The sequence below is a fragment of the Carettochelys insculpta genome, chromosome 8 (assembly GCF_033958435.1).
Source record: "Carettochelys insculpta isolate YL-2023 chromosome 8, ASM3395843v1, whole genome shotgun sequence".
NCBI lineage: Eukaryota > Metazoa > Chordata > Testudines > Carettochelyidae > Carettochelys > Carettochelys insculpta.
In genome coordinates, this window is record NC_134144.1 from 37,846,333 (window position 1) to 37,872,109 (window position 25,777).

Sequence of the window (25,777 nt, forward strand, 5' to 3'; positions counted from 1 at the left end):
ATCACCAGGGCCTGATGAAATGCATCCTAGAATCCTCAAGGAGCCGATAGAGGAGGTATCTGAGCCTTTAGCAATCATTTTTGGAAAATCATGGGAGATGGGAGAGATTCCAGAAGACTGGAAAAGGGCAAATATAGTACCCATTTATAAAAAGGGGAACACGAATAACCCGGGAAACTACAGGCCAGTCAGCTTAACTTCTGTGCCAAGAAAGAGAATGGAGCAGGTAATTAAAGAAATCATCTGCAAGCACTTGGAAAGTGGTAAGGTGATAGGGAACAGCCAGCATGGTTTTGTTAAAAACAGATCATGTTAAACCAATCTAATAGCTTTCTTTGATAGAATAATGAGCCTTGTGGATAAGAGAGAAGAGGTGGATGTGGTATACCTAGACTTCAGTAAAGCATTTGACACGGTCTCACATAATATACTTATCAATAAACTATGCAAATACAACTTAGATGGGGCTACTATAAGGTGGGTGAACAACCGGCTAGATAACCGTACCCAGAGAGTAGTTATTAATGGTTTTCAATCCTGCTGGAAAAGTATAACTAGTGGAGTTCCGCAGGGGTCTGTTTTAGGACCAGTTCTGTTCAATATCTTCATTAACGATTTAGATATTGACATAGAAAGTACACTTACTAAGTTTGCAGATGATACCAAGCTGGGAGGGGTTGCAACTTCTTTGGAGGATAGGGTCATAATTCAAAAGGATCTGGATAAACTGGAGAAATGGGCTGAGGTAAACAGGATGAAGTTTAATAAGGACAAATGCAAAGTGCTCCACTTAGGAAGGAACAATCAGTGTCACACATACAGAATGGGAAAGGACTGCCTAGGAATGAGTACAGCAGAAAGGGATCTAGGGGTTATAGTGGACCACAAGCTAAATATGAATCAACAGTGGGATGCTGTTGCAAAAAGAGCAAACATGATGCTAGGATACATTAACAGGTGTGTTGTGAACAACACATGAGAAGTCGTTCTCCCACTGTACTCTGCGCTGGTTAGGCCTCAGCTGGAGTATTGTGTCCAGTTCTGGGCACCGCAGTTCAGGAAGGATGTGGAGAAATTGGAGAGGGTCCAGAGGAGAGCAACGAGAATGATCAAAGGTCTAGAGAACATGACCTATGAAGAAAGGCTGAAAGAATTGGGCTTGTTTAGTTTGGAAAAGAGAAGATTGAGGGGGGACATGATAGCAGTTTTCAGGTATCTAAAAGGGTGTCATAAGGCAGAGGGAGGGAACTTGTTCTTCCTTGCCTCTGAGGATAGAATAAGAGGCAATGGACTTAAATTGCAGCAGGGGAGGTTCAGGTTGGACATTAGGAAAAAGTTCCTAACTGTCAGGGTGATCAAACACTGGAACAAATTGCCAAGGGAGGTGGTAGAATCTCCATCACTGGAGATATTTAGGAAGAGGTTAGATAGATGGCCTTCAGGGATGGTCTAGAAAGTGCTTGGTCCTGCCATGAGGGCAGGGGTCTGGACTCGATGGCCTCTCGAGGTCCCTTCCAGTCCTACTCGTCTATGATTCTATGATTCTAAGTGATGTCAGCATTCTTAGCTGTTGATTAAGTTCCTGTTTATCCCTCACTTTTGATTTGACAGGGAGGGGTGTCTTTATTTTTCTTGCATCCTGTTGTAATTAAAGAGAGAAAATACCTAACAGTTCCTCCTGCTTTTATGTAACTGCCAGTCCATGGATTTCACATAGTGCAATAGACAGGTAAACAACCACAATAGAAAAGAGAAGTGTGAAACAAAGCTGGGGCAACTGTGGAAAAGAGAAGTGTGAATCATGAGCTACTGGCCAGAAAAACACATAGCTGTTGATGGAGAGGTAGAAAGGATTTCTAGGAGAGAGAAAAAGGCATACATCACTTTGATTGATCAGTTCTTCAGATCTTATACAGATTGCACCAAACAAAACACACCTTTTATTTTTCTTTTATCCTGGCCTTCCTTCTGCATGTGCTGCCGTGCTTTCACATGATAAAATCTTCCCATCTCCTTGGAGGTTTGCCACCTAGTGATTTCCGTTCCTGTGGGTGCCACTTAGTGACAGCTGCAATCCATCAGCTGTCATTGAGCCTTGCTTTAAGTCTGGTCTGCTGCATTACACTGTACCTGCTTTCAACAAGGATGGGAAAAAGAATTCAGGGGATTTCGATCCATGATTGTGCGCCATGGGAAGTGACCAGACAGCAGATTGGAGTGCAACACATTGCTATTGCAAGCAGGCATAGTAAAAGGACATATATTTGTAGAACATACTGAGAGACTGAAGATGCTAGTTGAGCTTACAACTTTTATCTAAGACAATCATACAGCTAAAAGGAAACTTGAGCAGTGCTGAAACCCTTTAAAAGCACAAATGGAAACATAGTACAACAGAAGAACAAAGGAACAGCTCACTAGAATATTTCTGGCTGTTTTAAATTGACAGCCTAAGCTCAAGTCAATTACTAGAAATATGTGATGAAGACTTAAGATAAAATCTTGATATTGATTTAGGAGACGTTACAATGGAAGAATTTAGACAATCTGTTGGAGAATTTAACAAGGGGAAAGCAGCTACAGAGGATAATATTATTGGGTAGATGCTTAAAGCAAGAGATGAAACAGCCCTCCTGACTTCCCTTGGATTTTGGAAAGACTGTAGAGGGATGAAAAGAATACAACACAGTGAAGAGAAGTCTTATACTAAAAGGGCCAAAGAAGAGAAGCCAGACAAACTGCAATAAAGGGAGAGAAATAGTCTTAATTCCACAGTTTGAGAAAAACACGTGCAACGTAATCCTGAAAGATATCAAGATGCAGATAGGTCTGCATCTTAGCGGAAGAAGCATGTTTAACATAATTAAGATCATGTACATTAAGATCATGCGCTCTTAGATGTAGTGTAGAAAAAAATATGGAGTGGCGCGCACCCCTCAAGGTAGCTGGTGTAGATTTCCAGGGAGTTTTGGAGAACATATACAGGCTGTTTTTGGAAAATTTTGGTGTACTACAGAATACCAGGAAAAATCCTTAGAATTATTAAGAATCAATGTGATAATGCTGATTGTGCAGTCAGAGATAGTGACATTGGTCAGTGAGTTGCAATGACAGTTAGAGTAAGGGTATGTTATATCCCCAGTGCTGTTTGCAATGGTCTTTGCAGAAAGCAACTGAGGAATCCTTTGCACAAATGGTAAATCACAATTGGATGACTTTGTTTTTCCTGATGACTTCGTCCTGCTTAGTTCAGCACATCGCGTAATGGAAGAAAAGATACAGTTTTTGGCAGAAACAACAAAAGAAATTGGTTTGTCCATTGGTAAGGGGAAGATGAAATATATGGCTAACAATGTTCCCAAAGCAGCAATCAGAGCAGACACAGAAAAACTACAAGTCATGTTGCCTTCTTAGGGAGTGAGGCAGGCAGTGATGGAGATGCCATGCTAAATGTCAAACAATGAATATCAAAGCAGCAAATTACTTCCATAAACTTGAAAAGGTTTAGAAAAGTCTCATGACTGGCAGTCGCACAAGCATATGAATTTTAACACCTGTGTCATGCTTTTTCTCCCTTATGGAGCACAGTCACGGAAATCTATAAATGACATTGTTAAGATCACCTCACTTCAAAGTAACTGCCTGTGGACAACCTTCAGAGTTTGTTGGAAAGAATTATTTGTGACATCAATAATTCCTAGGAGAGCAAATCAACTGAAAGCATCACATATAGTAAGGAGAGAACAACTGACATATTTAGAACACATCTTAAGGATGCCACAACCGTGACTTCCACTTTAAGGGACAATTTGGATATTACTAGGTAAAGAAAAAAGTGGGCAACATATACACACAGAACAATAAAGAAGCTAAATCCCTTAACAGGACACTCAGAAGCCTGAACTGACCAGCATAAGGCTGAAATAAGTGGCAAAAATAGGAAGCTACCCTGTGTGCCTGAGGGCATGCGACGATTAAAAAGAAAAAGGAGGGAACACACAAGTCAGGGCCAGTCAGTGGTCCCACAGAGCTTGGGAGACATGTGCTTCCATTCTTGAAAAGGTGAGAGTAAAGAGAGTGCAGAAGAAATGGAGGACTCCATGGACAGGATGAGGGGCCTCCTTGAGTCTTCTAGTGATTTCCAGCATATGTGAGAAGTCCTGGATGCTATATTCCCTGATCTATCCAGCCACTGAGATGATCCCAATGAGATGATGAGGCAGAACCAGGACCTCTCAAAATCCATTCTGGGTTTAACCATGTTAAAACTCTCAAGCTAATAAATGACCAGTGTGGTGTAATCTGGCCTGAAGCACTGTTTCTGTTACCATGGCCGTGTCTACACGTGCCCCAAACTTCGAAATGGCCATGCAAATGGCCATTTCGAAGTTTACTAATGAAGTGCTGAAATGCATATTCAGCGCTTCATTAGCATGCGGGAGGCAGCAGCGCTTCGAAATTGACGCGCCTTGCCGCCGCACGGCGCGTCCAGACGGGGCTCCTTTTCGAAAGGAAGCCACCTACTTCGAAGTCCCCTTATTCCCATGAGCTCATGGGAATAAGGGGACTTCAAAATAGGCGGGGCCCTTTCGAAAAGGAGCCCCGTCTGGACGCGCCGCGCGGCGGCAAGGCGCGTCAATTTTGAAGCGCTGCTGCCTCCCGCATGCTAATGAAGCACTGAATATGCATTTCAGCGCTTCATCAGTAAACTTCGAAATGGCCATTTGCATGGCCATTTCGAAGTTTGGGGCACGTGTAGACGTAGCATGACTGATAAAGATAAATCCCTGTTAGTACTGTATAGGCAAACTGGGCTACAACTGGGCAAGCTATGTTCAAGTGAGGGAAACCTTGGCTGAATAGAGAGTGCTCCACGCTCAGCTTGCAAGGTGATATTTCACTCCTTTTGAAAGACATAGGCTATGTCTACACTACAGCCATCTGTCAGCAGAACTTACTGTTGGAAGAGATCTTCTGGCAATATTTCTGTCGAAAGATCACATCCACACATAAAAGTGGATCGAAGGAGCAATCTGCTGTCGACAGAGAACAGCCAGAAGGGCTGACCGGCAGCTCAGCAAACAGGGCTGCCTGTAGAACTAGAATCCCTGTGGGTCCACAAAAGGGTCCCTGGAGTGTCTACATGGCTTCTTTGTCTACAAAGAACTGTTAACAAAGGAGTTATTCCTGAATGCGGAGAGGCACAATGCTGCCATCGGATATGCCAGATTTTGTTGACAATCTGTCTACAAAGAGCATTCTGATGTAGGCATGCTGAGGGTTTTTCCAACAAAACCCCAGTTGTGTCAGAGAAACCTTCTCATGTAGATGTCGCCTAACACTTTAGTCACTGATAGTTAAAAGTGCTTCTGTTTCTGCTTTCGTCACTAGCAGTAGTGTCACTAAATTTGTTGGACTGTATTCTGTTCTCAGTTACATTGGTATAAATCCAATGTGCTCAGTGGAGTTATACTGAAATAACATGAATGTAACTGTAGTAAGAATATGGCCTGTACAATATTGCCTTGTAATCTTAAAGGACATTACTGTGGTGATGTCTTTTTTATCTTTTCAGGGTCTCTGATTAAAGGCACAAATCATCATGTCCAATCCTGTTGTTCTGCGCAGTATTAAGAGATTTGAAGAAGATAACCACATTTATGACTCAGATGGATCATGTAAGACATTGACTTTTTAATCAGCTTCTGCTTTTAAATAGCACTTTAAAAGGTGCATGCTGGATAATTTTAATACTACTGATGCGTAGCAAATAGCCTGCTGAAAAAAAAATGTACCGTACTAGATATTGCAGTTCACATAATTATGGGCACATTTTTTTCAAAACAACTTTTGTGTACAAACCTAAAGCAACAATCCTTGTTAGGTGGATGATCTCTTCTTATCAGTCTAGCAACATCATCTGTCTGTCTACCAAATGTAAGTCAACTAGCTGGTTTCAGAGGGGTTGCCATTGTTAGTCTGTTCCAGTACAAACAGCAAGGAGTCCTGTGGCACCTTAGAGACTAACACATTTACTGGAGCATAAGCTCTCATGGATTGGATGCATCTGATGAAGCCGACTCCAGTCCACAAAAGCTTATACCCAAATAAATTTCATTGTGCCCCGGTCTTTTTTTGAAGGTGCTCGTTACACACCAAGCATCTCAGTTCAAATGAAACAGGAGGTGGGGGCAGGAGACTTGGGATTTTAGCTGAAGATGAGAAGGCAAAAGAAAAGGGAAGCTACTGAACGTCTTGACCCTATCTTATATGTTTGAGTGTTGACAGATAGAAAATTAAAGGGAAAATAGATTTTTATATTGAAATTGCACATGCAAGCAAGTTAACATGGTAAAATAGGAATTACGAATGTAGCAGGCAGAAGCGAGAGCACATCATAGGGAAACATATGGCCATTCATGCCCTCTGGATTTAATCACAAGCCCACCCCCATTCCATCTAATCCTATGAGCAATGTCCAAGATGCAGTGGAAATATTGTGCTTCCATTATATGAGAAGAGGCGGGTTGAGCATACCATAGAGTTCCTCGGTGTAGGAAATTCTTTGCACCCTGTGCACTGGAGCACACAGCTCTACAGTGACCATGCCAAGCCAGGGGCATGGAAGGGTTCATGCTAAATACCGGGTTGCAGAACTGTAGAGAATGTAAGAGGATGCAAGGTATAAGATTCCATTTCATGTCAGGACCTTAACATGAGCAGTAGGTTGCTAGCACACTGGAAAAATCTAGAGATATACACTGACTTTTTAGGAACATGCACAATGACTATTCAAGACAACTCTGTGCTGCCAGTGGTGTTGCTGTCCAGAGCTAGCTCTTCATTCTGTGTCACACACACTGACTTTGTAATAAATATTTTAAGCAGTCATCCTTAGGGTAAGGCCTTCCCAGAGGGAGCACTGTCAAGACAAGTTCCATTTTAGGGTCATCATCCTTGATGGTGTCTCTTGATGTGAAGGGTCGGATCACGGCTTGTAGGCCGAGGCCTGAATTGCTGTGGTGATTGATGTGCTGGAGTGTAGTGGAGTCCACTTTGGAATCTGCCTCTCTAAGTTACAGTTCCTTCAGGGGCTTTTCAGGAGAAGCCCCTCACAGGACTTTCCTGTGTGAGAGACAGTTCAGCCCTCTTCTTAAGAGATGGAGCAGGTAGTCCTTGCTTTGCCACATCACTGCTGGTGGATGGCTAAGTTACAGTCCTCCCCAACCTTCTTCCACTTTCAGTTGCCTGGCACACTGTATGCAACTGTGCCACTCATCAGCAGGGAAGGATTTTGACCTTCTCAGGCCCTAGGCTATGTTAAGTGTAAGAGGCCCTATGCCATAAAATTGGATTTGTTACTTTCACAGAAAGGACACAATATATAAACACAAAAGATTTGTGTTCTCATAGGACAAAGAGAGATGATATATAATATTTTTTACCTCATGAATACAGAAAATTAGCCCTCTTTTCATGGGAATAAATGATTAATTTTGTTAGGGAAACAAAGTTAAATGAGACCATATATAAAATATATTTACAAATGTTTATTCTGATTTAATTTTTGCTACCTAACACTGAATTGTTGGGATATTTCTTTTGCCACACTATGAAAATATGATGAAGATTCCCAAAACTGATGGAGGGAAGCCAACACAAATGTATCCTCCTCTAGACCCACTTGATCAAGTTCACAGACGATCACCTGCAAGCTCAACCTTGTGAGGAATGGAGAAAGTAGCATGTGCACTCATATACGTAATTGTACCTATGCACAGACCAAAAGAAGAAAAAACACACTAACACTTAAGAAAACAAAGAAAAACAGGAACAAAGGCCCTACATAACTGAGCATGCTGGTCTGTAAACAAGACATGGCAGCCTTCCAGCTATTACCAGCCTCAGAGGATTCAATATATGATGTCACTTCTAGGATGAGTCCTAGGGTTGAGCCCTAGGGTTTAGTTTAAGAGTGCGTCTGTCAGAGAAAATGCATGTTATCAATAATTATTAACTATGATTTGCATTTGTTTTCCCCCACAGATAACAATCATAAGAAGCCAGAGTAAGTCCTGTAGTTGCTCTCTATCAACAATTGTTGTTTGTTTCTAGACCAACCAAGTGAATTAAATATTAACTCAAGATATTAATGCATGCACGGTGTATATGGTATTTGAGAGGCAGACATGCACTGTGCTTCTTGAAGCTGCACTATTTGATTCAGATGAATAAGGCTAGAGAATTCCTTATGGAAGAGGTGAAAGGAAGTGTTGAAAATGTGTAGTAATGGCTGCAAGGTATCAGGGTGGCCTTCAACAACCCCTTCCACATACAGTTTGTGTCTTTTCATGTAAAACAAAAACATGCACCACTCAGTGTGATTTGGAGAATAACATTATAAGGGAAGTTTCAACATTAACTTCATTACTTTTAGAAGCATGAGGACAGAAATGAAGAAATCAGCCCAAATAATTTGGCAGTAGAGGAACTGAGATTGATATGTTAATGCCCAAATAGTCACAAGCTGAAATGTTATAGAGACACCAGTCTGCTGCTGCTGCGACTGGCAAGTGCTCGTAGGGAACATAACACTTCTGTGTTCTTTGAATCTGGAGCGGCTCATCACTAGACTAGATATCCTGGGAACTGCTGTAATTTGTATCCGCTGTTCATTGCCACAAATGGCTGTTTCAGGAACAGGGCATCCCTAGCACTGATTTATTTTTGAGTTAGTTTAATTTTAACAGGATCTCACAGGATACCAGACCCAAATGCAGACTGTCCCTGCCCTAAGTACAAGAGGTTTATTGAAATTGACAGGGGTCCATTATGACACACACGTCACATTGATATCTTATTTAGCACATGGGAGACTTGCTGGCTCAGGCTTTTGAAGAATGCTCAGTATAAATCTGGCTGTAATTTCTCTTACATATTTTAAAAATTGTAAACGTCATATAAACTCTGCACTATTCCACTACCCTTACATCTCAAAACATAAAAATATAATCTTCTGCTTGGTACAATGTACAGACCATTGCTGTTGACTTGATAGGACCTTTAGGCTTCATAAATTACTGCTGTGTGTAATAAGCTGATATGAGCATTGCTAGAGAGTCAAATATTCTCCAACAGAAAGTCTCTGGGATGGGTGAGGGAGAGAGACTCCAACTGACTCCAAGCAGGCGGGTGAGATGTGGTCCCATCTAGTCAGCTCTGCTAGCAGCCTGGTGGATGTGGGAGTAGGAGACGATGTTGAAATTTGAGATTCACAAGAAATACAGGCTAATATCTGTGGCTCTATGGCCCTCTTGCTAATCAGTCGTTCTCTTCTGTGATCTCAAGAAACTCCCAATCCATTTTATAAACAAGTGCAGTGAAATGGGACTTACGGTAGCCCTAGCAGCACGAGCCTTTGTGGTTCTTTAGCCACAGAGATGTGTTCCTAATCTCAGTGCTGCATATTAGCATTTGCTTCTTTGGTCCACCCCGTCTCTTGCACAGTGCTCCATCCTCCTGGTACTCCCAGGTGGAGGGGATTCCACAGGATCACAGGCCTGGGGGATTTTGAGATGGAGTCATCACTCCCCTTTTTGCCTATCATCTGTGACAGGCTAACATTCCCCTTCACCACCAAAGCTAGAAGAGAGTAATCAGGCCCAACAAGCTGTTTCAAGTAGGTTTAGAATTTGTGTTGTTCTGCAAAAGTCATATGTTTCCAGCTTACAGAAAGCCCTACAGCAAATCACTTCCCTTGAGCAAGTCTGACAGAGAAACAAATCATGTAGGAAGTTTGAAGCAAAGTGGTGCAAGTAAAGCATCCAAAAATTTTTGATGTCAAGTGCAAAAATAACAACAACAACAAAACTCCTCAGGTTAGACGTACTTACAGATATTTGTATAGAAATGAAAAACCTTCTCCAGAGAATGAGAGAAAGGGGACAAGTGCGTTAAATTCAGCTTTATGTGTAATCATTAGTCAGGAGAAAAATATGATATAGCTGGAAAGTGCAGTTTATAATTCTGTGTTTTTGTTTTCTTGGAGGTCCTCAAAAAAGACAAAAAATGACATTCGGGTTGGATTCTTTCAACTGGTAAGGAAAGTGTTGGATTTAAGTACTTTACACACATTGTGTTGGTGGGTCTCTGAAATGTATCTTTAATTGAAGTATGCAGTTTTGATTAAAACATTTATTAGGGTAAAGTTTTGACCCTACTAAAGTCAGTGGGAATTTTGTCACTGGCCTCAGTAAAGCCAGAATTTCTCACTGTGTCATGAAGCTATGTGTATATTGCTTATGGGTCATGATTGTCTGCTAGACACATTGTCATACATTTTTTTTCTGAAACTTTTACAAAAATTCCTGTTTTTGTCAAAATCAAAATGTTTTGAAAAATATGACAATTTTGAAAAGTTGCATGGCAAAATATTTTGAAAGTTTGCTTCAGAATTCTCACATTTCACTTTGAATTTTATTTTGTTTTATATTCTTTACAGCTGTGCCGACATGCCCCACCCCCTTTTGGAAGGTGCATGCAAATGTGGCCGATTGAAAATGCAAATAATGTGCAGATTTACAAGTCTCATGCCTCATTTGCATACTCTCGTGCAATTGGGTTTCTGGAAGTTAGTTTTAAAAAAAAAAAAATTAGAAGGTAGATGGGGTACCTTCAGGAAAAAAAAACATTTTTGAAAGATCTCTTCTTCCTATTTTGTTTCAGGAGCCATATAGATACAACTTACATGTTTATCCTATTTTTATTATATGTCAGTAGTAGTAGTAGTGCATAATGTGAACTTAGAAATTGAAATATAGCACTATTTTTATTTTTATTTTAAAAAATTATGAAGGGCAACTGCCACTTATCAAACACTGACTGAATGAAACATTTTACAAATAAAAAAAAATACCAACAATCGAAAATATTTTATGTCATAAAATAATTTAAATAATATAAAAATAACAATTAAAACAAAGTCAACATGAATTTTTGAAATTCCAAAATGAAACGTTTCCCAGAAATTTTGAAGATATTTGTTTTTGTTCTGGTATATAGTGGAAAAAAATTGAAATGTCAAAATTTCCCATGAAACAGAAATTCCAAATTTCAAAAACACGCTGATTATAGTATACTTTGGGGATGTATGTGGACAAAAGTTTGTGCAATGGTTAAAACACACCATTAAGGCTTTGAACATCTAGATTTGCCTCTCATTTCTGCAGTAACTTGCTATGTGACCTTCCGCAAACCAGCTACCTGCTCTGTAGCTCAGTTAAATCTTTACGCCCTGAGTATTGTGAGTTCATGAACTATTTTGAGACTGGTAGCTGGAAAATGGTGTAAGTACAGTGTTGTTAGGTATCTCACTGACAGATTTGTGGAGTTTTGCCTTCATATCACGTAGCTGTGATTTTGGAGCAAAAATTTCAGAGTTCTGTTCCCTGCATCATATATATGTTAAATTGATTGTATGATTAGGTGTAAAATACATTGCATGTATGTACTAGGGGTGGCAAGAGAGCAGATGCCACATACAACTGAACATTTTTCAAGGTTTCATGGCAAGATGATTGACAAGATTCATAAATACAAGGTTTACAAAAAAGATGATTTCGTTAATTTCTCAGACTTCTTTCTTTTTGTAGAAAGTGCTTCCCCCACCTGCCCTTTCTCCCTTTTAATACTGTAGCACTTTACTCTAGCCATGACCTATGCTAGTGGGAGGAATTATCTAGATGGCAGAAGTAATCTCCCTGCCCAAGAGGCAGTAGGCAGGTCAACAGAATATATCTTCAGTTGGTCTACCACTATCTACACTGGAGGGTGAGTCAGCTTCACTTTGCTGTGGGAGTGTGTGAATTTTTTGCATCTCTGAATAATGTAGTTAAGCTGACTTAATTTTCTTGTGTAGACCAGGCCTTTGTTTAGCTTATTGTCCTGAATTTCCCCACCACAATGTCTCTATTTTCCACATTCATTCTACCTATTTCTCTATCTTTTTTGGCCTTGGCACGTTACAGCATCAGCATATTACTTGTATCTCTTCCCCACCTCTCTCCAGTCTGGAAACCTAATATTTTACACTCCATAGTTATAAATACCTGTTCCCCTTTCAGCAAAGGGAGCTCATATCTCTAACTGTATAGTATCTATATAAGGCTCTACATACATAAATTGGTAGTGTGTATCTGTGCAGCATATCAATCTGAGATTGTTGAGTCAGATTTTTACCACATAATCACAGAGCTGTTAGGAGTAGGTTACAATAATTGACCTTATTGACAGGTTGTGTAGCATGTACTAAGTATGCAGATGAAATTGACTATCCATGTGACAATGTGAATTTAAAGGGCATATTCACAGTCAAGCTAGGAATCAATGTAAAGAATGCCAATACCTCTGGAAAGCTGATGCTCTGTTATTTGGGTTTCATTTGTTGTTATTCTCTGCAAGTCTGGTCATACATATACTTTTAAGGTCAAACTCTACACCCATATTCAGGGATAACTGTCATTGTAATCGGGAGGGAGATTGCACCCAGGCAATAAAGAATAGAATTAGTTCAACATCTTGGAGTTAAAAACAGTTCTGAATCTAGTATTCACTTGTAAACATTGCTGAAAATTACTTTCGTGAAATATCAACCAGAGACACGAGACTAAAATCACCTGCATGGCCCCACAATATGCTAATATATTTATGGCTGAACTGGAACAATGATTCCACAGCTCTTGCCCCCTATTACTCCTCCTCTACTTATGATACACTGATGTTATCTTTATGATTTGTACCCATGGTATAGAGAGTCTAGAAGGATTCCACAAAGACTTTAACAATCTGCACCCCCACCGTCAACTTATGCCTCGACTACGCCACATGATAAATGCATTTCCTGGACACTACAGTACAAATCAAGGATGGCCTGATTGGTACCACTGATCGCTATACTTACCTACATGCGTCTAGCTTCCATCCTGCACATGTAACTAGATCCATTGTTTATAGTCAAGCCCTTAGGTACAATCGCATTTGCTCTGACCCTACTGACAGAGACCAAAAACTACAAGATCTTTTCCAAATGTTCATAAGCCTGAATTACTCACCAGGAGAAGTAAAAAAACAAATCAACAGGGCCAGACGAATTCCCAGAGACCAGCTACTCCAAGATAGGCCCCAAAAAGACAAGAACAGAACACCACTGGTCATTACCTACAGCTCCCAACTCAAATCACTGCAATGCATTATTAAAGATCTACAACCTATCTTAATCAGGATGCCACACTCCAGAAGGCCCTAGGTGACAGGTCTGTTCTCTCCTACAGACAACCTCCCAACCTTATGAGGATTCTCACCCACAACCACAGTCTATATCGCAGGAACACCAGTCCTGGAACTTTGCCTTGCAACAAGGCCCGTTGCCAACTTTGTCCATATATCTATTCTGGAGGTACCATCACTGGACTTAACCAGGTTATTCACAGAATCATGGACACATTCTCATGTTCCTCAGCTAACATCATATATGCCATCATGTGCCAGCAATGCCCAGATGCTTTGTATATTGGACAGACTTCAAACTCTCTTAGACAAAACAAAAAGCAGTCAAGTAGCACTTTAAAGACTAGCACAAAACAGACATAAAAACACTCCTGATCCACAAACCGGCCAGTCAGCATTTTAATGGAGTGGGCCATTCTGTTAAAGACCTGAGGGTTTGCCTTTTACTGGAGGAATTTTCACAACAGATTGGAAGGAGAGGCTGCTGAACTGTCTTTTATATTCAAATTTGACACAATAACAAGTGGTTTGAACTGGGATGTGAATTTTCTAGGTCATTATAGGGGCTCTTTTGCATACTTGGCTTAATCTAATTATTGACTCCTCCCCCCACTTCTGCCCCTCTACTCTCTGATTTGCTCACCTTGGTAATATTTTTCTGATTTGTCAACCTTGATTACCTTTTTTTGGTTCTCTGTGCCTTAAATATTGAGTCTATTCTGGTATGGCTATGATCTGAAGAAGTGGGTCTGTCCCATGAAAGCTCATCACCTAATAAATTATTTTGTTAGTCTTTAAAGTGCTACTGGATTGCTTTTTTGTTTTCAAAATCACTTGGACACTTTTGTTTTTTCTCCTTTTAGTTTCGCTTCTCTTCATCAACTGAGATTTTAATGATCGCTTTTGGTAGTTTCTGTGCCATTCTTCATGGAGCAGCACAGCCATGCATGTTACTTGTCTTTGGTCTGATGACAGACACATTTATTCAATATGAAATTGAGAGGCAAGAGCTTAGCAACCCAGAGAAGGCATGTGTGAATAACACCATAGTGTGGATCAATGATTCCCTTCACCAAAATGAAACAAATTCATCAATAAGTTGTGGGTAAGTGGCCCATAGAATTTGTTTCTTTTTCTCTCTTGTGAAACACGGTAAGTGAATTTCTTGCTAGGGAAAAGGGCCTGGTTCAATCTAAGAAGCTAACTGTTTTATGTATAGGGAATGTGCTTATATTCTTTCTGCTCTATGACCATATCTTATGTCTCATTTTGGGATGGGAGGGTATCTGATGCCTATTCAATCCTTGGTCTCCCAAATAGAACTGTTAGAACATATGCTGGTTAGTGGTAGACCCGAAATCCAGGGAATAAAACTGAGACATGCGCCCCCAATGTATTTTACTCAGGTGATTAAACCTACTTTAGAGGGGAAAGAGTTTTGCTAATTTTCCACCTATCCAAACCAAATTTGAATTAGTCGCTTCAAGTAAAAAGTTTCTTAGATAGGTTTCAATTCCCTGAGTCATCTAGGCTGCCAGCAACTTTTGTTGAATTGAAAATTATTTGTCTGACATGCTTTGATGTTTTTAAATTTTCGAAACTCAGTTTCTCCAGGAGGTCATAGTGGTCCTTTCTGGCCTTAAAATCTATGGCTCTGCTAATTCTGAGTTTGATGAACTTCTAAGACAGTCGAATGGTACCTACTCTCATCACGATGCATAGAAATCTAGGGAAGTAGCCAGAAAGCTCCACAGAACTGTTTTGAAATAATGCAAAACTAATAGCAGCAAATTAGCACTCTCCAGGGAGATTAGGAATAATTTCCACATGGCCTAAAGAAAAGGTTCATTCCAGAATGAGTGCCTTTTTCATAATGTAACATAGTATTTAAATGTAAAACAACAGCCTCTTCCACTTGCCTGTACAGGTTGAACCTCTCTTATCCGGAACTCTCTCATCCAGCAACATCTATAGTTTGACATGATTTTGATTAGCCGCACGACCACTTATCATGGGTGTGGCGAAGTTTTCCCGTGGTCCCATAAAATTTGCCCTGGCTCTCACTGTTCTGTGCTGTTATTTACCTGTCATTTACCCTTAAATGTCTTCTCAGATCCCAATATGCAGTGGAAGTGTTGGTAATGTGCTAGACAATATTGACTTCCCATGGTCTGGCAAATTCTCTCATCCAGCACTGGTCATGTCCCCAGGGTGCCGGATGAGAGAGGTTCAGCCGTAGAACATTGTTTGATTTTTGCTTCCACAATGTCTCCATATTCATAAAAAGTAACCAAGGGCTTGTGTACATGAGCAGTTAGTTCACTGCAAGCTGGGGTGTGACGAACACGTAGTGAGGCTGCAATCTAACTGTCCATGTAGACCCTGCTGATGTGCACTAGCTGCTCCTAAGTGTGCTTTGATCTAGTCCTGCTTCATAGTGGGATCGAGCAAATACACTTTTAGTGCTTGGCTGTAGGGCCCACATGGACAGTTATTTCACAGCAGGCTAGTGTGGGATTAGACTCGTATCCTAGATCGGGGCCAGCAATCCTCCAGCACGTGTAACAAGAGTGGCACGTGAGCCAATGTTCATCAGCATGCCAGGCGGGAGCTCAGCCCCAACCTTCTTCCCCCATGCAGCTGGGAGCTTGCTCAAAGCCATGCTGTCTCTGGATTAAAAAAGGACCAGATAACACTACCAACCACCACCTAAATGGTAAAGCTCTGCAACTTAATTTATTATTAATGTTGTAAGTAGGACTATTAGTGACATTATAACATATCACTGGCACTCAGACTATACACAGAGGTCAAAAGGTCAAATTTCCCCACTTCGCCTCGGAAAGGTTGCTGACCCCTGCCCTAGGTTGTGGTGAAGTAAATGTTCATGCAGCCTCGCCTTTAGTTAATTTTGTTCGCAACAAGCTGGGGAATGAAACTATACCACACTAGCTTACCAGGCACTCACTGTCCCTTTAGCCAGCTCCTATGTAAGTTCACTATCTATTGAAAATGTGATGGACACCTCTTCCCCGAAACAATCCTTTCCTGCATCTTTTCATTGCATGTAGTCTAGTGATGTTTCATCTGCTGCAAACTACTTCCTGGCCCCCCGTTTCACTTGCCAGTTGCCCACCCACCTGCATGAGGCTCAGAAACAATGTGACTCTTGGAAACAGTAGCCTGAGTGTGAGTGAAGAGCCTTTAGGGGACTCCCTCTTGCTTTTGATTTCAGAAGAAACTGTTTTGTCACTTCTTACCTCAGTATGGGTGCGTCTACACTAGCTGGCTACTTCGAAGTAGCTGGTACAACGTCGAAATAGCATGTGTCGTGTCTATACGTGCCATGAGCTATTTCGAGGTGGAAATCGACGTCAGGCTGTGAGACTTCGAATTCACTGTTCCTGTCCAAAGATGGGAATAGTGCCCTACTTCGACGTTGAACGTGTAGATGATACGCATCCTTCTACATTGAAATAGTGGGGTCCTCCATGGCGGCCATCAGCTGAGGGGTTGAGAGGTGTTCTGCCCAGCCCCTGCGTGGCTCTGTGGTCGCCGTGTGCAGCAGCCCTTAGCCCAGGCCTTCTGGCTGCTGCTGCAGCTGTGGGGTCCATACTGTGTGCACAGGGTCTGCAACCAGTTGTTGGCTCTGCGGACCTTGTGCTGTGCAAGCCGAGTGTGTCTGTGAGGGGCCCTTTAAAGGAGTGGCGTGCTGTTGCCCCAGAAGGGCTAGTCCAGCCTGTGACCCCATCTGCAGGCTTTCCTGGCCCCTTATTTCAATGGGGAGCTCTTGCGTGTGTGGACGCTCCACATTTCCTTCCAGGGCGGCTCCTTTCAACGTTCCCCATCGCTACTTCGACGTTGAACGTCGACAGCACCAGCCCCGGACGATGTGTAGACAATACGCGTCGAAGTAGCCTATTTCAATGTTCTTACTTCGAAGTAAGCTACTTTGACATAGTGCGCTGGTGTAGATGTAGCTGATGTGATGTTGCACCAGCTCGAGCAATCGGTTACCAAAGTGCCCTTATTTTAAATTATCCTGAGTAATAAATGCAGTGAATGTCTTTGGACGCTGCTGCTAAGTGGATTGTTCAGCAGATTTGTTGTCAGAAATTGGTAATAATATTATTTAATTTTCTGTGTTTTGCTTTATAGGTTCCTGGACATTGAAAGTGAAATGATCCGATTTGCAAGTTACTATGCAGGAATTGGGTGTACGGTGCTTGTGTTAGGATACTTCCAAGTCAGTATTTGGTTCCCCGTGTTATTTCCAACATATGCTTCACTTCAAGGGCTCCTGATGATTGTTTATTTTTGTGCAATGTAATGGAGACGGCATGTGACCTTGCAATGTTTCAGATTTTAATTTCAGGGTGTGAAACTTGTGCTGTGCAGAGGGCTAGCCACTGTCTAGAAAACTGTAGGCTATAAACCCATGTTGGTCTATGGGTTGTACAGGGTGAATGTTCCCCAGTGTGAGACAAGTGCATGCAGCTTCTGTTGCACCACATGCAGAATTTGCTCCATCCTGGTCAGGGAAACAAAAACTACCTAACATGGCCAAGTTTAAAATGTCGTAAGGATCATATCCAACTGACAGTGAGGACAAGCTATTTTTCTGTCTTTGTACTGAACAATATATTATATATTTCACTCTGCTCGTTGAATGAAGGACATAATTCTCTCCAGACCTACATAGAAATAAATCAGGAATAGCTGCAGGGAAGCCTATGGAGATGCACTAGTGTAAAATTGGTCTGAGAGCAGAATAGGCTCAGAATTTTTGGAAGTAATGGCTCAAACCACTGCAGCTTACCTTGTGTGATATGTTGTGTGGTTTTGACCATTCCTGTAGAATCATCCAGGAGATTTTTTTTTTGTCTCTACCGCACATGCTATTTTCGATGGGAGAAGTCATTTTTCATTCTCCTAAACACTTGTGGAGTTTTCTGGTACAGAATGGCTGTATTTCAGCAGTGAGTGATGTGACCCCTACATTACATGCACATATAGATGGCCAAATTTTGTCCCCATTGGTAACCATGCAATCTCAATGAATTCAGTTGTCTTGCTTTACTTTTTCAGCTCCAGCTCTTATTAAAACAACTGCTTGGACCAGACCCTGCAAAGATCTGGGCAAAAAATAGTTTTGATAACCAGTGAAAATTTTCAAGGATTTGGAAATTTTCCCATTCTCCACTGGGACAAAAGTGAGGCCTGAAATAAACTTCAAAATGAGAGAGAGGGGGGCGGGGGAGAGAGAGAGACAGAGAGAGAGAGAGAGAGAGAGAGAGAGACTCTCACTCTAGAATAGCCAATATTCCAGGGATTAGGGCACAGAGTTGGGAAACCCATGCTCAAGTCTTTGCTCTGAATCTAGAAGCAGGGTCACCCAAATCCCAGGTACTGATGAAAATTCCCAAGCAGCTGTACACCATGTCAATGTCACAGGCATGTAGTTAGAATATACTTCATGTTAGTGGTTATCTTGTCACTTTTTTGAAGTTGTGGATGTGGAAAGAATTTTCTTAGCAGAAAGTCAGTACTCATATTACTGTCTTCCCAGATCTGTTTTTGGGTAATGTCTGCAGCTCGTCAGGTTCAGAAAATCAGGAAAGCGTATTTCAGGAAAATAATGAGAATGGATATAGGCTGGTTTGACTGTACGTCAGTGGGGGAACTGAATACTCGAATCTCTGAGTAAGTAATTTAGAAGAACCCTATGCCAAAGTGCATGTCTTTGCAGCTTCTAAAGTGCTACGAACCATAAGCAGTCCATGAAAAGACTTCAGAAACTCATTCCAGCAATGGCCTACTCTACCTCCTATTGATTTCATTGGAAGTTGGATCAGGCTCTAAACACCTGATCCCAACCCCTTCAGGTCTTTGAAAAGATTCATGTTTATCTCAGTGGGCTTTGTATGAGACCTTAAAACCCCAGTGGCAGTCTTTAACTTGGATAAAACAGATACTCTCACAACAGGGCTTCATGTAAATACATAGACTTTCAGAGAGGTTATCAGCTTACTTCTACAGTCCATATTTGGAGAACAGGAGAACTGAATCTTAGAAACAGCTAAAACAATACTACAAGGATCCCATTCAGAAAAAGTACAGCACACAGAAGCCGTGTCTACACGTGCACGCTACTTCGAAGTAGCGGCACTAACTTCGAAATAGCGCCCGTCACGGCTACACGTGCTGGGCGCTATTTCGAAGTTAACTTCGACGTTAGGCGGCGAGACGTCGAAGTCGCTAACCCCATGAGGGGATAGGAATAGCGCCCTACTTCAACGTTCAACGTCGAAGTAGGGACCGTGTAGTCGTTGCACGTCCTGCAACTTCAAAATAGCGGGGTCCGCCATGGTGGCCATCAGCTGAGGGGTTGAGAGACGCTCTCTCTCCAGCCCCTGCGGGGCTCTATGGTCACCATGGGCAGCAGCCCTTAGCCCAGGGCTTCTGGCTGCTGCTGCGGCAGCTGGGGATCCATGCTGCATGCACAGGGTCTGCAACCAGTTGTCGCCTCTGTGGATCTTGTGTTGTTTAGTGCAACTGTGTCTGGGAGGGGCCCTTTAAGGGAGCGGCTTGCTGTTGAGTCCGCCCTGTGACCCTGTCTGCAGCTGTGCCTGGCACCCTTATTTCGATGTGTGCTACTTTGGCGTGTAGACGTACCCTCGCAGCGCCTATTTCGATGTGGTGCCGCGCAACGTCGAAGTTGAACATCGACGTTGCCAGCCCTGGAGGACGTGTAGACGTTACTCATCGAAATAGACTATTTCGATGTTGCTACATTGAAATAAGCTATTTCGATGTTGGCTTCACGTGTAGACGTAGCCAGAGAGAGCAGGGAAGCTACATTCCAACTAGTGTCATTGTCACTTTCCTGTAACAAGCAGAACCTTTGTCCCTCCTGCTTCTTGCGTTGTATAGTGGTGCTTGTCACTGCCAGTAAAGTTCTGGACCAAGGTCACTTAAGTGTGTGGGGGAGAGGAAATTTGAGGAAAAGATTATATAAATAACATTGCATTTCCAGCTACTCATCTTTGGCATTACTTTGTATCACATGCCCATTGTTTGCTCAGCCGCAAAACATCCTGGAAACCTTCCAACCTTGTAAACACACCTCACAAATCAAACAGCATTGTTTTTGCCATGCAGAACTCATCTTACCAATTGCACCAGCAGCTCTGTTTCTCCTGGTGATTCCAAGCCTCCATGCCCTCTGCTCCTCAGGGTGACATGAGCAGGCAGCTTTGCAGTCCTCAGACTTGAGGTGATAGCCAAGAGTGCAGAAGTGTGTGATGCCCTGAGGCTCAGAACGTGCACCACACAAGCGAGATACAGCTGCGTGAGCATCGTAACTGAAAATTGTGCAGTTGCTTTAGGGCTAGATCATAACAGAGACTCATTGCCCTATCACACAGTAAGGGTAAGGGACTGCACAGGAAGCCTTCCAAAGGCCTCCTACAACAGCAGGAGCCCTCTCCCTCCTGCTCCATTTTCTCTCCCCTCCAGGGTAACATGAAGCTGGAAAAGGGGTGGAGAGAGGCTACAAGGGAGAGGGAAGAGTTGGGGTCCTGGCCTTGTTTTCCTTCCAAATATTCCCACCAGGCAGGGCTGGAACACCAAGGGAGGTGACACAGTCAATTTTAAGGGACAAAGGCAAAGACACTCAGCCTTTAGACTGCACACACAGATACCCCTCTTGCCAGTGGATGGAGTGGGGGTGGAATTGCATCAGCTCCCCCTTGCTCTAGCCCAGAGTAGAGGGCCCCAGTTCAGCTCTGGATGACAAGGCAGGGGAAATAAGATTCATTTGGCTTCGCTTTGCTTCTTCTCTACAGTGATATTAACAAAATCAGTGATGCCATTGCGGACCAGACAGCGCTCTTTATCCAGCGCTTCACCACCTTTCTTTGTGGACTCCTGATAGGATTTGCCAGTGGCTGGAAACTGACCATGGTTATTATTGCTGTCAGCCCACTACTTGGGATCGGGGCAGCTACTCTGGGCCTGGTAAGCGACTGTAATGCATTTCACATCTTAATGTGATGATGGTTTAGAGAGAGGGATTGGTGTGCCCTAGGACTGGGGGGGGGGGGGGGCAGGGTGACGAGGGGTCTGAACTGTACGTGTGTGAGGGGGAGGAGGTCCTGGTACAATATCCTGTCTTGTCTGCGTTTTTCCTTGTTCCTCACTTTTCATTATCTGAAATGCAAGTGAACAGGCGTGTCTCCTTTTGGCGATGGGTTCCGTCCGCCTTGCAATTCCCCACATTTCTGCCATGAACAGCAACAAAGTGTCAAAACATGCATCCAAAAGTCCCCCGAGAGGTCTGGCTGGCTGTTCAGGCTCTGCATGTTCTCTCTGGTGGTGTTCGGTCTCCTGCCTGTCCCTTTGGTGTTTTGGGATTCTGTCTATTGAATGTTTCCATCCCTCTTCCCTGCCTCTCCCTAGCACTTGTTTCATAGACTCAATGTCTCTCCTCCCTCCCCTGGCTTCCTCACTCCATCTTCTTCTGGTACCTTATATTTTTCTCCACACACAGAGTCTTCCTGACATCTTGTCCCAGGGTGTTTCCACCTCTCCACCCTGATGGATATTCTTTTCACCTCTGCTGGGCACCGCACTCCTAATTGGCCAGCATACTGAGGTGTGTGGGTGAAAAGCCCAAGCTGCTTGCAGGGCTGTGTGGCAGCACTACAGCTGATTACGGGACTGGAATCAAAGCGGATGTGGGATGTGGGAAGGATAGACATAAATGAGCTGCTGCAACTGTCCTGCCTGACGCTGCTCATGCATCTGGTCCCCAGTGGCTTTGTTCAGGACTGCCACAAAGGAACAAAACAGGAGTGTTGAAGTCTCTATTTCGTTTACTCCTATGATTACCCTATTGGCAACAGGAGCAGATACGCAGGCAGCTGGAAAACTCTTGCTGCTTTCCCCTTACTCTTTATTATTATCACCTCTGAAGAGCTTAGAGCAACTGCTCCCCTGGTCTTCCAGCTGGCATCCTCTACGATTCCGTCCCTTGCTGGCTAACGCTGCCTGACTCTTCCCAGAGCTGCTTACACACATACACACGCAGGAACAATGAAGAAGGAGAATTTGAAAGCGCTCAGGCTATGTCTACATGGTGGGAGCTATGTCAGGATACTGCAATATCCCAAAATAGCTTCCCAGCATCTGTACAATGCACTCATTATTTTGAAGTATTTTCCAAAATAACAGGCATGCTGTTCCAACACCCCTGTGCACCTCTTTGCAGGAGGAGGAAGGGGCACTGCAAAATAGCTCTTCATTTCGAACTACACTCGAAATAAGCGATGCAATTTGTGTAGTGCAAATTGCATTGCTTATTTCGAGTTCAGGCTGTCACGCAGACATAGCCTCATTGTCGGTTCTCTCCCCGGTGACTCACACATTCAGTAGAGTAGTTGGCAATGGGCCACGCATGGCCATGCTGTCCAGGGGGTGGGTCTGGATTGTGGCCACATGCTAGTGGGCATTAGTGCACCAGCAGGACAACACAGAAGATTTGGAGGAGACAAAGTCTGTGCTCTATAAATTGTGCTTACAGTATGCTGGGGAGACACCAACGTGGCAATTATGGTTGGCAGTGGGGAGTGCTTGCTGGCAATGCTTGATTGGCTAAACACTGTATGGGAAGCAGTAAAACGGGAGCAGGATAGTCTTTTACCACTAATACTTCTGGCTTTTTAGGCTTTGGCAAAACTGACAGGACTAGAGTTAAAGGCGTATGCAAAAGCCGGGGCTGTGGCTGATGAAGTGCTGTCATCAATCAGAACAGTGGCTGCTTTTGGTGGGGAGAGGAAAGAAGTCGAAAGGTTTGTTCAGTCATGTTTCATTGAGCTTCATTTCTGTAAATTGAAAAAGTGTTTTTTTTTAAATGGGCTGTTTGACACTGAAACATTTTCTAACACAGCTATGTAGCTAAAATCTATACCTTTACCTACACACATGATACAGACCCACAAGTAGCATAGATAGATTCAAGGCATCATCAGCTTTCATTTGACACCTCACACGGCACCCCTGGCACAATATTAGGGGCCAATAGCCACCTGGGGCATTAAAATGGTTTCCAGACCCAATATAAAAGTCCAACCATGTGACCCCCCACCCCATGCAAAATTGATGCAGGAAGGGATGCCAGTAATATCACTGAATGCATCTCCAGGCCTTCCCACGTTTGGCTTTGGGTCACTACAGCTTCTAAGCCAATATTAGAAGTTCCAATGATCAGTCTGAATGGCTTGTGAAAACCTTGCTTGTCCAACACAAGCTTCATCAGTGCAGACACAGGCTCAGTATATCCTGCTACCAAGTCAAAACAATGCTCAGTTAGAGCAAGAGCGCATGGGATCTGCTGTTGGAGCATGGCTCCTACACATCCCATGTACTCATGCCCAGAGCTGCACAAAAGAGCAAATTTAGCCCTGCAGGCTCCAAATGTTTGGAATTTAGTCCTTAACAGGTAAATGTACATAGAAATGTCTCCCATGGTGTATGATCATTGGCATTTAGCCCTACAAGCAAAATAGTTGAGTGCCTCAGTTTCTCTTTCCATACCACACATTAGGTTTGGAATGCTGCTTCTCATGAGAGAACTTACAAGTCTTGTTACAGACAACAACAGTGACATTTTAGGATTACAAAGTCTTTTACGTACATCTCATGTTTATATATTAATGTCAACATGTTATACGGTTCTTTCCAGCCATTATGCACATTGTACAATTTCACAGCTTTTGGTAACAGCAACACATCCGTTACAACAGTTAACATCAGTAGCAAGAACACAGTCATCGCAATTGTACATTTGCATTGCTTTGTGTCACACCACAGCCTTTGTGCAACAGCCTTGAGAATCTGTCATTCAGGGGCTGAATGGCTGAGGCTTTTCTTCGCACCATCAAGTTCTAGCCTCCCCCTTGCTGTCTGGGTGTGCCCTCCCTTCTAACAATGGCTATAGCTAGGGAGATTCTTCTCTGCCAATCAGTCTGGAAATTTTTAAAAGTTTATCTATTATCTATTATCAGTTGTACCTCTCAAACCTGAGACTCTCTCATCCAGAAACATCCATAGTCTGGCAGGATGTTCCAGGCCCAGAGAGTCCCAGGGCCGGGGCCGGGGTTGGCATCTGTGGGCCAGTGACTGGCTGCCAGGCCGGAGACAGTGTCTATAGGACTTGGGCTAGGGCTGGAACTGGTGCCTGCTCAGCTGGGACAATGCCCAGCCTCTGGCAGCCCTGCCATGGTCAGAGCTGGAGCCTACCCACAGTCGCATGGGGCCAGAGTAGAAGTCCTCTGGATGCCCCATGGAAGTGCAGAGCCAGGGCTGGGGCCCTGTGGCAGTCCCTGGGAGTATAGGTGTTCCTGGAAGCTGAAGCCCGGGAGCTTCCCTGGTCCAGGAGATTCTCTTGTTTGGGACTGCTCGGTCCCAACCATGCCGGACCAGGGAGGTTCAACTTATAGTTAGTCTGAAAACTAGAGAATAATAACTGTTGAAAAACCAAGGAGGTAGTTTACCATAAACTCAGCCTGCCAGCAGCATTGTCCAGTCATAAACTTTAACTCCTTATAACACAAACAGCCAGCGAATGACAGCAGCAGAATAACTCCTTTCCAGTTGCCCACCACCTCTAGGAGCATGTTCGGAGCTTTCCCTGCCAAACTGGCAGACCCACGGCTTTTTCAGTGTCCTTGGAAAGTCATCAAGGACAGGCTATTTCAAGGCACACAGAGCTGCCGATTCCAGCCACGATGTCCTTTAAGCAGCTCCGTGGCCTTTCTTTCTTTGAATTAGCAAACCCAATGACTAGAAATTGATGCAGACCGTACTGATCCCGCCACTGTCCTCTAACTAGCAAAAGTCACTTTCCTAATAAAACAACCCTTGTCATGCTTGTTGTGCCCACTTAAAGGCAGCTGTGCATTAAACACCAACATAGCAGTAGCTGTGGCTTTAAAATGAGCCCTTCAAAACAGATTTTAGAAACGCTGTCTCCAGGCCTGCCGATGGGGGAGGGGCAGCCATGGGTAGTTGCCCCCTGGGCCGCTTTGAAACACCTCAGAGAGCCATGCCACTGCTTCATGTGCAGTGCGTGGGCACGGGGGGTGCGGATGGGGATTGGCCAAGGATTCACTGTTCTAAGGCCACCCTCCCTCCTTGTCCCTGGGCCTGTGCCAGCTGTCTGCACCGCTGAGTGCTACAAGAGCTCTCTGTGTGGGTGTCTTTCAACGAGAAATTACTTGAAAAAAAAATGCAGCCTGTTTGGATGACTGGAAGCTCAGTATTGGGACGTATGATAAAGGCAGCAGATTAACTGAGATGCTGTCAGGTTCATTATAATATGGTTTAGCAATAAACAAGGTTCAATTACTGCAGTTATGAGACATTATTGAAAAAAAGTCAAGGAAACGCCACTCGTGCTCCAAAATAAAGATTTTTGCTGAAGACTCAAGAG

At 43.2% G+C, this 25,777-nt stretch overlaps 1 protein-coding gene across 1 annotated transcript in view; it reads left to right on the top strand.

Annotated features, from left to right (window-relative positions):
- Positions 1–5,602: 5,602 nt before the first annotated feature.
- Positions 5,603–25,777, top strand: part of ABCB11 (ATP binding cassette subfamily B member 11) — a 63,846-nt gene continuing 43,671 nt past the window's right edge. Inside the window, exons 1-8 of the mRNA XM_075000643.1 lie at positions 5,603–5,678; positions 8,047–8,068; positions 10,049–10,097; positions 14,148–14,389; positions 17,443–17,530; positions 18,854–18,987; positions 21,132–21,303; positions 23,011–23,135. Coding sequence (XP_074856744.1) covers positions 5,603–5,678; positions 8,047–8,068; positions 10,049–10,097; positions 14,148–14,389; positions 17,443–17,530; positions 18,854–18,987; positions 21,132–21,303; positions 23,011–23,135 — 908 coding nt within the window. The remainder of the gene's footprint in view (positions 5,679–8,046; positions 8,069–10,048; positions 10,098–14,147; positions 14,390–17,442; positions 17,531–18,853; positions 18,988–21,131; positions 21,304–23,010; positions 23,136–25,777) is intronic.